The 14,233-nt window shown below is 35.5% G+C and overlaps 2 protein-coding genes across 8 annotated transcripts in view; one reads left to right on the forward strand and one right to left on the reverse strand.

The window, feature by feature from the left end:
* The window catches only part of LOC124947896 (transcription factor SOX-6-like), a 177,375-nt gene extending 172,840 nt beyond the window's left edge, over positions 1-4,535 (forward strand). For all 5 annotated transcript variants that reach the window (XM_047490658.1, XM_047490659.1, XM_047490662.1 and 2 more), the window contains 4 exons: positions 85-309; positions 685-732; positions 936-1,088; positions 1,242-4,535. In XM_047490658.1, coding sequence (XP_047346614.1) covers positions 85-309; positions 685-732; positions 936-1,088; positions 1,242-1,798 — 983 coding nt within the window. In that variant the 3' untranslated portion in view covers positions 1,799-4,535. The remainder of the gene's footprint in view (positions 1-84; positions 310-684; positions 733-935; positions 1,089-1,241) is intronic.
* A 2,599-nt stretch (positions 4,536-7,134) lies between these two features.
* LOC124948129 (protein similar-like) overlaps positions 7,135-14,233 on the reverse strand; it is a 38,409-nt gene continuing 31,310 nt past the window's right edge. For 2 of the 3 annotated variants that reach the window (XM_047491298.1, XM_047491295.1), the window contains exons 8-14: positions 13,697-14,150; positions 13,264-13,504; positions 12,548-12,894; positions 12,219-12,454; positions 11,997-12,142; positions 11,334-11,911; positions 7,135-9,570 (exon numbers count right to left, since the gene is read on the reverse strand). In XM_047491298.1, coding sequence (XP_047347254.1) covers positions 9,259-9,570; positions 11,334-11,911; positions 11,997-12,142; positions 12,219-12,454; positions 12,548-12,894; positions 13,264-13,504; positions 13,697-14,150 — 2,314 coding nt within the window. In that variant the 3' untranslated portion in view covers positions 7,135-9,258. The remainder of the gene's footprint in view (positions 9,571-11,333; positions 11,912-11,996; positions 12,143-12,218; positions 12,455-12,547; positions 12,895-13,263; positions 13,505-13,696; positions 14,151-14,233) is intronic. The other variant, XM_047491296.1, reaches the window with a different exon arrangement.

The following is a 14,233-nucleotide window of genomic DNA, read 5'->3' on the forward strand; positions in this document are numbered from 1 at the left end:
TAATAAAATAAAAGAGAGAGAAAGAGAGAGAGAGAGAGAGAGAGAGAGAGAAGAGTCTATTTAATATCGTTTTGTGTTGCACAGTGGGCAAGGTAATGGCCAAAGATGAAGCTGGTGGACCTGGAGGTTCCGTTGCGGCTGCGGCGGTTGCCGCCGTGGAGAAGCACTTTGCGATGCACGGAATTTATGGGCTACCACCAAGCGCTGGTGCGATGCCACCCTCGCCTCAAACGCAACGACCGATCAAACACTCTGGCTCTCGAGAGGACACGCCACAAGAGGAGCAAGATTTCCTCTCGTCTTCCCACAGTGAGTGAACACATTAAAACGTCTTGATAGATCGAAATTATAAATTGAATATCCAACGTTATCATTTTCTTTTTTTTCTTTATGATTTATGATTCATGTATTATCGCATCGATCATTTTACAAATATTTGATAATTTTCGATCGACAAAAAAATAATTTATCTTCGATTCAAAAATGTTTTTGTTTTATTTAAAAATACCAAATAATATTGATCATTTTGAATGATTAATTCTTTCAAAATTCTTTCAATATTCTTCATAATTCCCTCGAATTATGTTTACGAAACAAATATATACCTAAAATTATCTTGGGCATAGGTATAATAGAATTCTCAACAGCGAGTTATAAGTAATATCTCTTATCGTGTATTTGCAGTGTGGCGAGACCCCGGATACAAGGTGCCGGAAGACATAACGGAAAAAGGTAAGCTGATCGTTGAGATACGAATCGGGTTGATATTACGTTCTTGTTTTAAGCGCGAGAGCGAACGAGAAAGAAAGAAAGAGAGAAAATGAGAATGAAAAAGAGTAATAGATAGAGGGGCAGGTGTCGCTCTCGAAATCAGATTCTGTTCTCACGACGTTAATCGCGCGCAACGTGACATCCAGGGCTTCTTCTTTCCTCAGCTAAAATGGTGAGGCAGCAGAAAAGGGAGGGTGAGAACAAGCCGCACATAAAACGACCTATGAACGCGTTCATGGTGTGGGCCAAGGACGAGCGACGGAAAATCCTGAAGGCCTGTCCTGACATGCACAATTCCAACATATCAAAGATACTCGGTGAGTATATTTACAATCTTTTAAACGATTTTTCTTCTTTCTTGATGAAAAAAAAAAAAATAAGAAAAGAAAAAAAAAACAACAAGAAAAGAAAAAAGAAATGTAATTATCGATCGAAAAGAGGAAAACAAAAATATTATATTTCTCGATTAGGTGCCCGATGGAAGGGGATGTCGAATTCGGAAAAGCAACCGTATTACGAGGAACAATCACGATTGTCGAAGTTGCATATGGAAAAGCATCCGGACTACAGGTATAGGCCACGACCGAAACGGACGTGTATAGTGGATGGGAAGAAGATGCGCATATCCGAATACAAATCGTTAATGCGGCAACGACGGCAAGAGATGAGGCAGCTTTGGTGTCGAGAAGGTGGCCCAGAAATGAGCTTTCTATCACCAGTCGGTTCGGAGCTGAGCTCACAGCATCATGCCGGAGGTGGAGGTGGTGGTGGTGGTGGTGGAGGTGGTGGACCTGGTGGAGGAGCGGGTCCATCGGCGAGACCGTCGGTTTCGCCACCGGCGACGATTTTGAACGGCGGTGGTGGTGGTGTTAGTGGTGTCGGCGGTGCTGGCCCAAGCTCCGATCACCCATCCTTTTATTACCCTCAGGACAGTCTTTCGCCTACGGACATGATGAACTTCTCACCGGATAATTCGGGATCGATCGGTGGCTATGACGCCAGTCCACGGCATCACGACGAAGATTGAAACGTAGCTGCTCCGGTTGGCCAAGCCCTTTGGCCACCCGGAGCAACAGCGTTACCTTCGTCCTCGACCCCTACCAGCTCGTCCTCCTCGTCCTCGGCGTATCCAACGGTTGCTGCCGCGGCCGCGGCTGCTGCGGCGGCGGTCGCAGCTTCGTCCACCTCGTCATCTTGCTCGCCCTCCTCCAGACTTGGCCACGAGTTGTATTGGTAACCAAAGCTGCGCCCGCGTACTCTTCCTCTTCTTCTTCTTCCTTCTTCTCCTTCCCCTCCTTCTCTTCCTTCTCCTACGCACACGAAGCGCACTCGAGGAAACACCAGGCTCGACCATCATCCTTCGTCTCTTCTCGCGCTTCATCTTCTTTTTCTTCTTACTCTTATTCTTTTAATATTTCTTCTTCTTATTCCTACTTTTCTTCTCTAGAGAAGTAGAGAAAGAAAGAGAGAACAAGAAAGAGAGAAATGGAGAGAGAGAGAGGGGGGAGGGAGAAAGAGAGTTAATGAAAAAGAAGAGAGGTCGGATTCTCTCTCGATCCTTTGACACTTGTGATACAAATAATTCTTTTTTTTTTTTTTTTTCTTTTCCTATCTGTGCCATCTTTCGTGTAAAAATTTTCTTTTAATTGTCTCTTCGCTGCCGCATCATCCTCAAGATATCAAAAGTTTCGATAAGAACGAAATGGAAAGCGAGATTTTTAACATCTAATAAGATTTTAAATACGATGTATTGTTATAATCTATACACATATACATTATGAACATTGTCGTCGGATTTCTTTTGCCTTCTTCTTTCTCTTTCACTATCCTCTCTTCTTCTTGATTTCTCTCGATCCATCTCCGTTCGAGACACACGACGAACGCGTCGCTAGTGCAAAGGTCTGGTTCCTAATCCTTCTAATGTCGCGTGATCGCCTCGAATAAAATAATACCACGATTTATCCGTAGTAGTGTTGCTGCGTGCAAGAAAGAGAGAAAGAGAGAGAGAGAGAGAGAGAGAGAGAGAGAGAGAGAGAGAGAGAGAGAGAGAGAGAGAGAGAGAGAGAGTGAGAGAGAAAGAGAGAGAAAGAGAGAAAGAAAGAGAGATTGAGTAAAAGAATTAATTACATTTAATATTGTAAATCGATCCTCGTCGACTTTTTACTCCGTATTAATAATATCGAATAACCTTTCCTTGGAAAAAAAAAAAAAAAGAAAGAAAAAAAAAAGTAAGAAAGAAAAGAGAAAGAGAGACAGGGAGATTGAGGATAGAAAAGAGAAACTTAGGTACTTATGCAATCTGTTCGTCATTAATTTATTATTCGATCCTTATTTTTAGTTTAATATACGACGAACTTTGGTCGATGACGAGAGAAAGAGAAAAAGGGAGATAGAAAGGAGTACGCATAATGTCCTTTCTTTATTATAAAAAAAAGAGAAAAAAGAAATGTGTAGAGAAGAAAAACAGATAATAAAAAAACAATAATAATATAATAATATAAACAAAGGGAACGTTATGAGAGGAAGTTTTTAACTTTTATTTATTTGTCGGCGAAGACGATTAAAAAAGTGCGAACGTGAAAGGATACAAAAAAAGATGGGATTTATGTGATGATGCAAGTGAAAGAGAGAGAGAGAGAGAGAGAGAGAGAGAGAAAGAGAGAGAAAGAGAGAGAGAAAGAGATAGAAAAAGAAAGATTGATTCTATTTGGATAATTTCGAGATAATCGAGAAGAGGGGATATAATTATTAATTATAGCGTGTATATCGAGTCGTTTGCATAAGAGAAGATAATAGAACAAAAAAAAAAAAAATTAAAAAAGAAAAAAAAAGAGTAAAGAGAAAAAGAAACGAACGAGAGGGCTTTTCGTTTTGATGGACACGTGGATGGTAGGGAGCTCGATGTGATATAATACTTATGTGCCAAATAGCGTTTTCGCGGGGCGGGAGGCAAACGTTTCGCGGAGTGTTTCCGGTTTCTTCGAGTCGCCCCTCGTGTGTTGGCTCGGCGCGAAGCTCGATAATTTTTACGTCTCCTTTTTCACACTGTTTTTGTTATTTATAATCAGTGCAATTATATACGCGGTACCTAATATAATTTTATAAAGAGAACGAAAGAAAAATAGAGAGAGAGAGAGAGAGAGAGAGAGAGAGAGAGAGAGAGAGAGAGAGAAAAAGAGAGAGAGACGAAGTGAGCATGTGTGATTGAGCGAGAGAGATAAAAAAAGAATGAGTGAGACCGAGAGAATTGTATTAATGAATGTATGTGGATGTGTGTGTGAGAAAGAGAGAAAGAGAGAAAGAGAGAGAGAGAGAGAGAGAGAGAGAGAAAGAGAGAATGAAAGTGAGAGAAAGAGAGATAATTATCATCGATGTATCTGCGCCCGTGTTCTGTTAGGGCTCGCTAAAAAAAAAAGAAAAAAAGAAGAAAAACAACAGGCAGGCGACAGGTAGAGTAGCTAGCTTAATGTTGATAATAATTTATTTTATGTATATAATGGATTTGTACAATGTATCGGCGATATATTTCATGAATAACGCATGTGCACACAGAAGAGAGAAAGAGAGACACATACATGGTACACGTATATACACTCATATATACATGGTGACCACATTTCACACTGATACGAGCGTCAATATTATTAATGTACAGTGTAACTATATTGTGATGTAATCTACGTAACTACATAATATATGCATATACGTACACCGATTATTCAAGATACGTAGAGTAACGACGTTGATTGCGATGCATACTCTTATCTTCGTTTTTATTCTTTGTCCTCTTCTTTTTCTTCAACTTATTATTATTATTATTATTATTATTATTATTATTATTATTATTATTATTATTATTATTATCCCTATTCTTATTATAAATATTATTATTATTATTATTATTATTATTATTATTATTATTATTATTATTATTATTATTATTATTATTATTATTAATATTAATATTCTCATCGCCGCTACTTATTACCATTGTTATTTTATTATTATTATTATTATTATTATTATTATTATTATTATATATTATTATTATTCATACAACTATTAATTATAATTATTGTCATAATGATAATAATAATTATTATTATTATTGCTATTACTACGGATGATTACGTTAAAAATATTATTATGTTATTATTATCGTCGTCATCATCATCATTATTATATTTTAAAATACGGCTAGATCTATTGTTCTTATCGATACGAAAGAAAGGTTGTACGTGCCAGTTTTTTGACGAAGACGACGACGACGACAACGGCGATATGCCGATAAGCACGTTGTTTCGGTGTTCAAACCGACCATAATCGCGCCCGATCATCGGATTTTTCAATGCGAACGTCGCTGACGTAGCGCATTATAGCTAATTATTCCTCATAATTGAAGTCGTCGTCCGCTACGGCCATTAAAAAAAAAAAAAAAAAAAAAAAAAAGAAAAAAAAGAGAAAAGGAAAAAAAGAAAAGGAAAAAAAATCACTAACTGTCTGCAGTTTCGCTTTCTCAATACGAAACTCTTATGTACCTTAGCCGTAACACTCGGTTTTACCATTGAAACGAATTTTCTAATAATCGTCTCGAGTCGTTTTCATTATCGTCATCATTCGAAACTTCCGCTTTGTAATAAACCTCTGTACAACGATTCTCTCTTCATATTTTCTTCGATGCGCGACGGGAGAGAACGTAAAATCTTTCGAAGCGAAGCTCTCTCCGCCTACGGACCGAACCTCTCCTCTTTTAACGCGATTTATACCCAATTGTGCCATATCTTCGAACGAAATGCAAGTGAGAGGAAGGAAATAGAAACAAAAAGATAAAAAAAAAAAAAAAAAAAAAAAAAAAAAAAAAAAGAAAAAAGAGAAAGAAAAACAAATTAAAGAAGAACATTCGAAAAAGAATTAACTCGCTTTCTCGTATGTACTTGTCACAGCCTTATAACGCACGAACCTAAAGTGTTACATACACAAACACACACACACACACATATACATCCACGTAATGAACGCATATACTTACACACACCACATAAAGTCACACCACATGCGCTCATACACACACACACACACACACATACATGTTCTTCCGACGTTTCGTTATCGTTTCTTGAAATTATCGCGATCTCTGTCAGGAGAGCATATAGTTTTTCGACTCTGCATTCCATCGTTTGCGATCTGATTGTGAATCGAAGGAAAGATGATAAGGAAAGAAATGAAAAAAACGTAAGAGAAAAATTAATATATATATATAGTATATACATATATAAATATATATATATACATATATGAATATATAAGACACATATATTTCCGTTTGTAGTTGACTATTCAGATTCTAGCGATGTCGCGCGCTAAGATTTTTCAAACGATCTTTGTCTCTGTTTCTCTATCAAAGATGATCGATCGAATCGAATTATGCGAATAATAGTCACGAGTACGCAAAACCGTATTTAGTTTTCAATTGAAAATTCTCCTTCGAGAAACACGCAAGAGAGAGGAACACACGTGCGAATGCGAATCTGTATGATTAGTGGAAAAACTTGTAAATCGAAATACATTAACTAATACTGTAGTATATCTCTAACGTAAAGGAAAAGTCAAACACTAACATCCAATCTCAATATTCCAAGCATTCACTTCATTTACATGTACGTTGTTGTTAATGATATAAAAGGTATAATAAAATAACGCTTTACCGAGATTCAACCTTAATCTAAGGTACGCAACTTATTTCTAGAGAGAAAGAGAAATCAAGAGAGATAGAAAGTTTGTGCGTATATGTGCATGTATGTATGTGTGTGTGTGTGTGCGCGCGTGTGTGTGTGAGAGAGAGAGAGAGAGAGTGAGAGAGAGAAGAATAGTGTACATAACTATAGACACTAACATAATGCTGTGAAAGTGTGAGTTCAAAAGAGAGAGAGACTTAGAATGTAGACGTAGCGGTAAACGTAGATGTTTATTATTAGTTCTGGACAAATTCCTCTAAGAACTGTAACAATAATAAAGAAATACAATAATGGCGCTTAATTTATGATGATCAACTGATGATGATAAATAAGATAGTGTATTAGCGATAGTAGATAAAGAAGATTAGTTACGAGATGATACAAATTTGGAATTAAAAAGGTAAGATGATACTGTTAACTTTGTGATCATTTTTTTAAATTAAGATAAAGGATAAAAATAGCATAAAAAAATAGAATGGAGGATTAAATAAATAAAAAGAAAAATTTATTCCTAACTTATGATATAATAAATTATAACAGATGGCGCAAGTTACATCTTCTGATACTTACCTCCCGATGTTGTTCAAACCCCGTCGGTAACGTCAAGCATTGCATTAAAATGTTAGGCTTTTTAGCTGGCCAAAAACACGATCACGAATTTTTATTCTTTATTAAATCCTCGTCCATATAATTATGAAATCCAAATACATCTTCCAAAATATAAAGTGTATATAGTAAACGTCAATAAACGTCAACTCTGTTATGTTCTAATAAAGAAAAATTAGTTGTAAATGTAATAATAACAACTTTCTTTTACTAATTGATGGTCGTAGATTATAAATTCAATGGAATCGTTTAAACAATGACTTTCTAAAGAAAGAAAGAAAGAAAGAAAGAAAAAAGAACTAAAAAGAAAGAAAAAAAAAAATAATAAAAAATCAATAGAGAAACAAAAGAAATATAATTCTAATGTAGAGATGTATTATTTATAGAAATAATATATATTTTTTGTTCCTGATACTGTATTCATATCATTTTCGCGGTTAGTTATGATCCATGAAGGATGATACTCTACGACTATAATAAGATTAATAATATAGATGACAATCATAATAATAATTATAATATTACGGGCCGATATAATATTAATTACGATAATAGTATCTTGATTTGTGATTTCTATAGCACAACTGTAGAAAAATTCGGTTAGTACCAGCAGAGAATATTTATATGTTTGTAAAATGGTAATAACGATGATCGTAACAAGGATTATCAAAATATAGTAAAAATCATAACAATAACAACAAGGCAACGATATTGTTGCAACACGTAAATGCCGCGCAACTCGTACAAGTTTAGTTTCATACGAGATAATAAATTCATTTCTTTTCTTTCTATTCTCAGCTCGAATCTTAATTAACTTTGAAATTGGACCAAACGACCAAGATCAAAGAGAGTTTATGAGAAAAAGATATATTCTATTATTTACATTTCTATCTTTTAATAAACGTTGGATCGATCAAATTCGTTTGGATTTAAAAGGAAACAGAAGAAGATGACATGATGATGATGATGATGATGATGGCGATGATAATAATGACAATGACGTTGACGATAACGATGATGACGATGATGATGATGATGATGATGATGATGATGATGATGATGATGATGATGTAAAAAATCATTTGTAGAATTGTAACAAGTATACTAATAATTATAATTCGTGAAAGCATTGGCACGCAACGATTTCTAATCTGCACTCGTCAATATGCTATATATATATTGATATTATTAACAATTAAAATTTTAAGCAGGCAGAGATAATGGAATAAACTCTTATTATAAATCAATAAATCAAAGATAATAATTGAATGATCGTCACAACATGAAATCGATCTATAAATTTGGATTAATGAATTGAAAAGAAACTTGTTTAGTAATAGTAAATTAAATATTTTAGAATAATGTTAAAACTCTCTTCAAATATGTACGATCCTTTAGACGTTATATATAAATAATTATATAAAATTAAAGGAAGTACACACTTGAATACTCTGCTTGCAGGTAATATCCGGTATTACGAAATCTATCTTTATATTATTGTATAGCATTCTGAAATGCTTATTAATATTATTATATACGAATTCTATAATTAGAAATCTCTTGTTCGTATGTAAAATACATTTATTCCCTTCCGCTTATATTATCTATATCTAATCAATTCCAGAACATACTGAAAACAAAATTAGTAATTAACTCTCACGTAGCTATTAACGAGCCTGTAGAAAAGTTCTATATATTATGGCCTTTGAATCACCTATATATATATCGTATTAATTGTGTGATACTCATAATCAAATAAAAAATAAAAAATAAAAAATAAAATAAGAAAAAGAAGTCTTAAAAGGATAGATCAGAAACATATCACATAGTAAAGCAAATTAAATTAAATTTTCAGGATGTTGTTCGTTCTTGTAGAAAAGATTTGATAATCGTCATTAAAAAAAAAAAAAAAAAAAAAAAAAAATTATATGCAAAATCCTAAAGAAACAGCATCGAGCATTGATTTTTAATTTATAAAAAAAAAAAAAAAAAAAAAAATCACTGATGAAATTTATGATTTTTTTCTCTCTTTTTTTGAAGATTCCATTGGATTATCGGATTATATATTAAATAACAGCTAGATATTCGAGCCCTTACTTTTTCATTCTAGCAGTTCTGGAATTTCTCAAAGGGACCGTGTTTAATCTTAAACGAGATTCCTATCCATCGGTCCTTCATGTAAGGTGGTATCCATCTGAAGTAGACCTGGACCAGTACAAACAACATCGTATTCAAGCTGATCGAAGGATATTATGCCGGTTGAAGGCGAAACCATACTTCCACCACTCAATGAACCAACTAGATGTTTCCTAGTACTTGGACTTAGACGATCTAAAGATATGTTGCTCAGTCCATCCGGACATTGTGGGACCATTTGGTTGTCCAAATTGACGCTAAGCGGAGAAGTTAAATTTTTGTTTCCTAATGTTGGCACGTTACGAGAGTTCGTGACAGTATCCTGAAACATAAAAATATCGATATAAAACAAAAAATCAAAAGAATAAATCACAAAATGGGACAAAAGAAAAAAAAATGTATCGAATTTTTATTAATCCTCTCGCTTAAATTTGTCATTTGAATTTTAAATTCAAAATCATTACGAACTTTTCTAACAAAATAATTTCACGTTGAATATATGAAGAGATCTGTACACAAACAATTATTATAATTATTATTCGCTAATTCATTTAAATTGTAAAAAAAAATTATTTCATTTTTATTTATTTTTGTCCTTTTTTTTCACATTTCTGCTGCGTTTCGCGATGATGATGATGATGATGATATGGGAAAACGCGTTGCTTAATAGGCAATAACTTGACAGAGAATATGTTCTTCCATCGATAATTTTTTTATGAAGCTTCTTCAATGTTGCTGCTCTTTAAAAATGATTAAATTCCATATATAACTCTCGTATCTCAGCTCATAATTCTTAGCTCATAAATCATACTGAAACGACGGAGTATAAATTAACAGGTGTAAAGTCGAAATGATTACGACAATTGTAACATACTAACACCGTCACATTTAAAACGCGACTCGAAAAAAATTAGAATTCTATCATAAATTATCAAAATATTTCATAAATTAAATTTCGTGAATTATTCAAATGTCCATTTTATTGTGTCCAAATTAACGAAAATAAATCATATAGAAAAGAACGAAAAAAAAAAAAAAAATACGAACCGAAAGAAAGCACGAATTCGATAAATTTCATCGATTATATAATACATATCCGTGTATCTTCGAAACCTCGAAAAAATATGGACAACTCATTTTCGTTTCGTTACAAAACAAAAGAAAAGAGAACAAAATTCATCTTTGTTTTCCTTTTTTTTTTTATTTTTTTTTTTATTGTTTTTTTATTTATTTTTTATTTTATTTATTTATTTATTTTTTTTTTTTTTTAACGGAAAGAAAATAAATGTAAAAACAAAAACCGATGAAACGTTTACTGGAATATGGAAGGATGCAAGAGGAGGAAACGGAACGCAGCAGATCAAGCGATTTCGATGTTCAATGTTCAATGTATTTCGATAATATTTGATCAACAACTTCATATACTTTGTATTTGTGTGTACATAACGTGGCATTAAAGAATCACGATTAGATCGATTCTACAAATCTCCATTATTTTTTCTCGTGCATATCTGTAGTCAGTGACGCAATCGTCATCTAAAAATTTGTTTGCCTCTCGCGAGACTTATTCCTAGATCTTTTCTATTATTTATTGTTTTTTTTTTTCTCTGATATGCGCACAGACCTCTACCATATAAGAACAAGAAAAACAAGGTCGCGTCTAAACCACTTTATATTGTCTAATCTCTCACGCATACACTCTACTTCTTTCTCTCCTCATCTCTTTCACCACATATCTCTCTATATAGTCACATATTATATGAATTGGATGAGAATCGAACGAGCACGGAGATCTACGAGCCGAAGATCTCGACATCTATATAATTGATCGAGCACAAACGAATAATAATCCAATGTCGAATAACGAGAAGGACTAGTCAAGTAATAGTCTGTATCCTTATTTTTTCGTCTCATTACTTCAAGAAAATAAGAAAGGAAAGAAGAAATTTTTTTTCTTAAATACAAGAAGAGAGACTTTAAAAGGACATATAATTCGCGTAATAAAGAACGAGCCCATCTCGCTCACGTGCTCGCGATACTCTTCGAAGGTTTTGGTTTGACCAAGCAAACGTAACCCGCACTCACGTCGCAGCCAGACACCAGAAGATTCATGAGCACGCTGTTATAAGGAGGATTCCTGCGAGAATTGGTTGAACTTTGTACTGTTGTCGTATTGTCTAAGATCTCTCGAGCTAGACATCTTCTTTTCTGATCACCTCCCCCTCCACTATCCCCCTCAGCCTCGTCCTCGTCATCGTCCTTGATGGTTTTATTATTGTTGCTATTGTTGTGGTTATTATTCTCATTGATGTTACGTATACGTTGTTCTTCCTCGCAAGTTCTACGACGATTATTCTTCTCAAGGCCGTTGCAACTAGACTCGACGTTTGTTCGATTACTACGTGAAAAGGTCTGTTGTGAGACAAGTCGACGAAGAAGTTGACTCCCTGAAAGATTATTCGATCTTCGTGATTTTCCTTGATCGTCGAACATCAAACGCTGATTCTCAAGTGACTTGCTCAACTCGAGGGAAAGCGAATCCTCGCATTTGATACGTTTGTTCCCTTGTTCTAACTCATTTGATTGCATATGAAGGCGTTTACTTGCTCTATCATTACGATCGTTTATTTTCGTCGGCCAACGATTCTGTTCATTGAAGAGATCTGCAAGGGAAAAAATCGATAATTAATTTCTTAATTTGCTTTTATATTTTTCTTCAATAGAATCCTCAGAGATCTTGGCTCTTACTTTTCCTAGGTATTTGACCTAACACCTGTACCGGATTAACCAAACCTCCTCCATGATCGTTGTATCTGCGAGCAACAGCTTGATCAGTTCTAAGCAATTGTGCTAAACTGGAATCAACGTCCCGTTGATCTCGATCCTCGACTAGCCTGTAGGCAGAACATATGATCATCCTAACCATCTTCAAAATTTAGAAAAAAAAAAGAAGACGAAAAAAATAAGCACCATTTGGATGATTTCTCAACGGACTGTGATGCACCCCACATGACCATGTCGTTGCTTATCAAAAGATCCAATGCCTCATCTTGATCAGACATAGGTATATACGGAGCTCTAAGAGCCAGTTCATCGTCCACTGTACTATCACTTATACCAAGCATCAACATCTCGTCTTCCGAGAATCCTTCTCCACCACTACCTCCTGTAGGACTACCAAGAGAATCAACACTTCGCTCAGGGCTCTAAAAACAAAGTCAATCATTTTTATTGTAACAATAAATAAATAAAACAACAACAATAAATCATTGTGTAGTACATCTCGACGATGTACTTGCCTGACGATATTTTGAAAGTGAAGGTGATACTGAATTTGGATCGATACTGCATGGACTGGCCGGTGAATCACCATACATAAAAGGATCGCTATCAGCTAAAGAATCCCCAAGACATTTGTTCCTCGTATTATCAACAAGATCAGTGTCCTTTAGAGTTTCACCAAGATCCGTGCCACGCAATTCGGACGACAATGGAACGCCGGGACTCAATAAAGGATAATAATTATCATTGCTAAGAATGAATTCATCCAACATGTCTGACAAGAAGGGTGTATCTTCGAGTGGTACACAAACATCGCCAGGAGTTGGGGCGAGATGTGTTAAGTCCTCCGGCTCGTCCTTTAGCACTGAAAAATTTCATAGATCATACGTGTCATCGTTCTTATCTAACTCCAATCTCTTTCCTCTCGTTTTTCCTTTAGATATAAATATCTTTACTTTTAGGGAGTCAGATCACCAAATTTCTCTATGTTCCAAAACGATTGGTTATCTTATCTTTTCGTAGGATATTCTCGCGTGACTTTACTCTTATCAGTCTAGTAATCTATCGATCCACAATTTTCTACTCGATTCACAACTTTTTTTTTCCCCATCTCTTAGCACGTTAGCACGCATTTTTGTGTACTTTCTTTTATCCTATCATAAAAAAAAAAAAAAAAAAAAAAAAAAGAGAGGAAAGAGCAAAGATGAGAACCGTGACAATAAAAGATACCCACTGGTAAGACCTGGCTGATCCTCGCTGAAAGTCAAAAAACCCTTGTTCATGTCCTCGGTACGAGGCGCGAATATACTCGCGGTTGCCGTTTGAGGTGGCGGCCTGCAAGACACTTGCTGTTGTAGTTCTTGCTGTTGCTGATTAGTAGTCGATGAAAGAGGAGCAAAGAGTTGTCTAGTGACCGCCAGCGGACGATCACGACGTATAGTGGCGTCGAAATCGTATTCCAATGCAGGTTTACCCTAAAAAACGTGAATCAGTATGTTTTAAGTACTCCCCGAAACGAAAAAAAATTCTCTTTTTCTCTCTCTTTCTCTCACTCATTCACTCTCTTTCTTTCTCTCTCTCTCTCTCTCTCTCTCTCTCTCTCTCTCTCTCTCTCTCTCTCTCTCTCTCTCTCTCTCTCTCTCTCTCCTTCTTTTATTGTTAGCTACCTGGAAGATAAATTCTGTACGTCCAGATTGTCGGCGTTTCTTTGGTTGATCGTTCTCCTTGAGTGGAACTTCTTCGGGAGTTGTTTTCGGAGCTAACACAGGGAAAGATGATTTTCCAGAAACTGTTGGCTTTTTTGAATTTCCTTCGTAAAGTTTATCACTTTCTTTCTTTGTCTCCTGATTCGATACAGATGCAGCTGATCGGAATATCGAAGCTGTTACCGCTTGTGGTCTGTCGTTACGATTTTGTTCTTGCAACGGCACTATCGTAGAAACAACGTTCTCAACGTTCTGTAATATCTCTGATTTCGGTGAAACTTCCAGAGTTGTCGACTCCAATGGCGGTGTCTCGACAATGACGACTTTCTGTAGAGGCTCCGATTTCACCGTCTTCTCGGAGTCACGAGCAACGAGCTGGCGCACACTATAGACCTCATCCTCGCACTCGACTCCGCTGAAATCAGAATTACCAATCCACGTTCCGATGCTGACCTTATGTTCCTCTTAAGATCGGAGGATACCGATATCTCATGATAT

This window comes from Vespa velutina, chromosome 3 (genome assembly GCF_912470025.1).
Source record: "Vespa velutina chromosome 3, iVesVel2.1, whole genome shotgun sequence".
In the NCBI taxonomy this organism is placed as follows: Eukaryota; Metazoa; Arthropoda; class Insecta; order Hymenoptera; family Vespidae; genus Vespa; species Vespa velutina.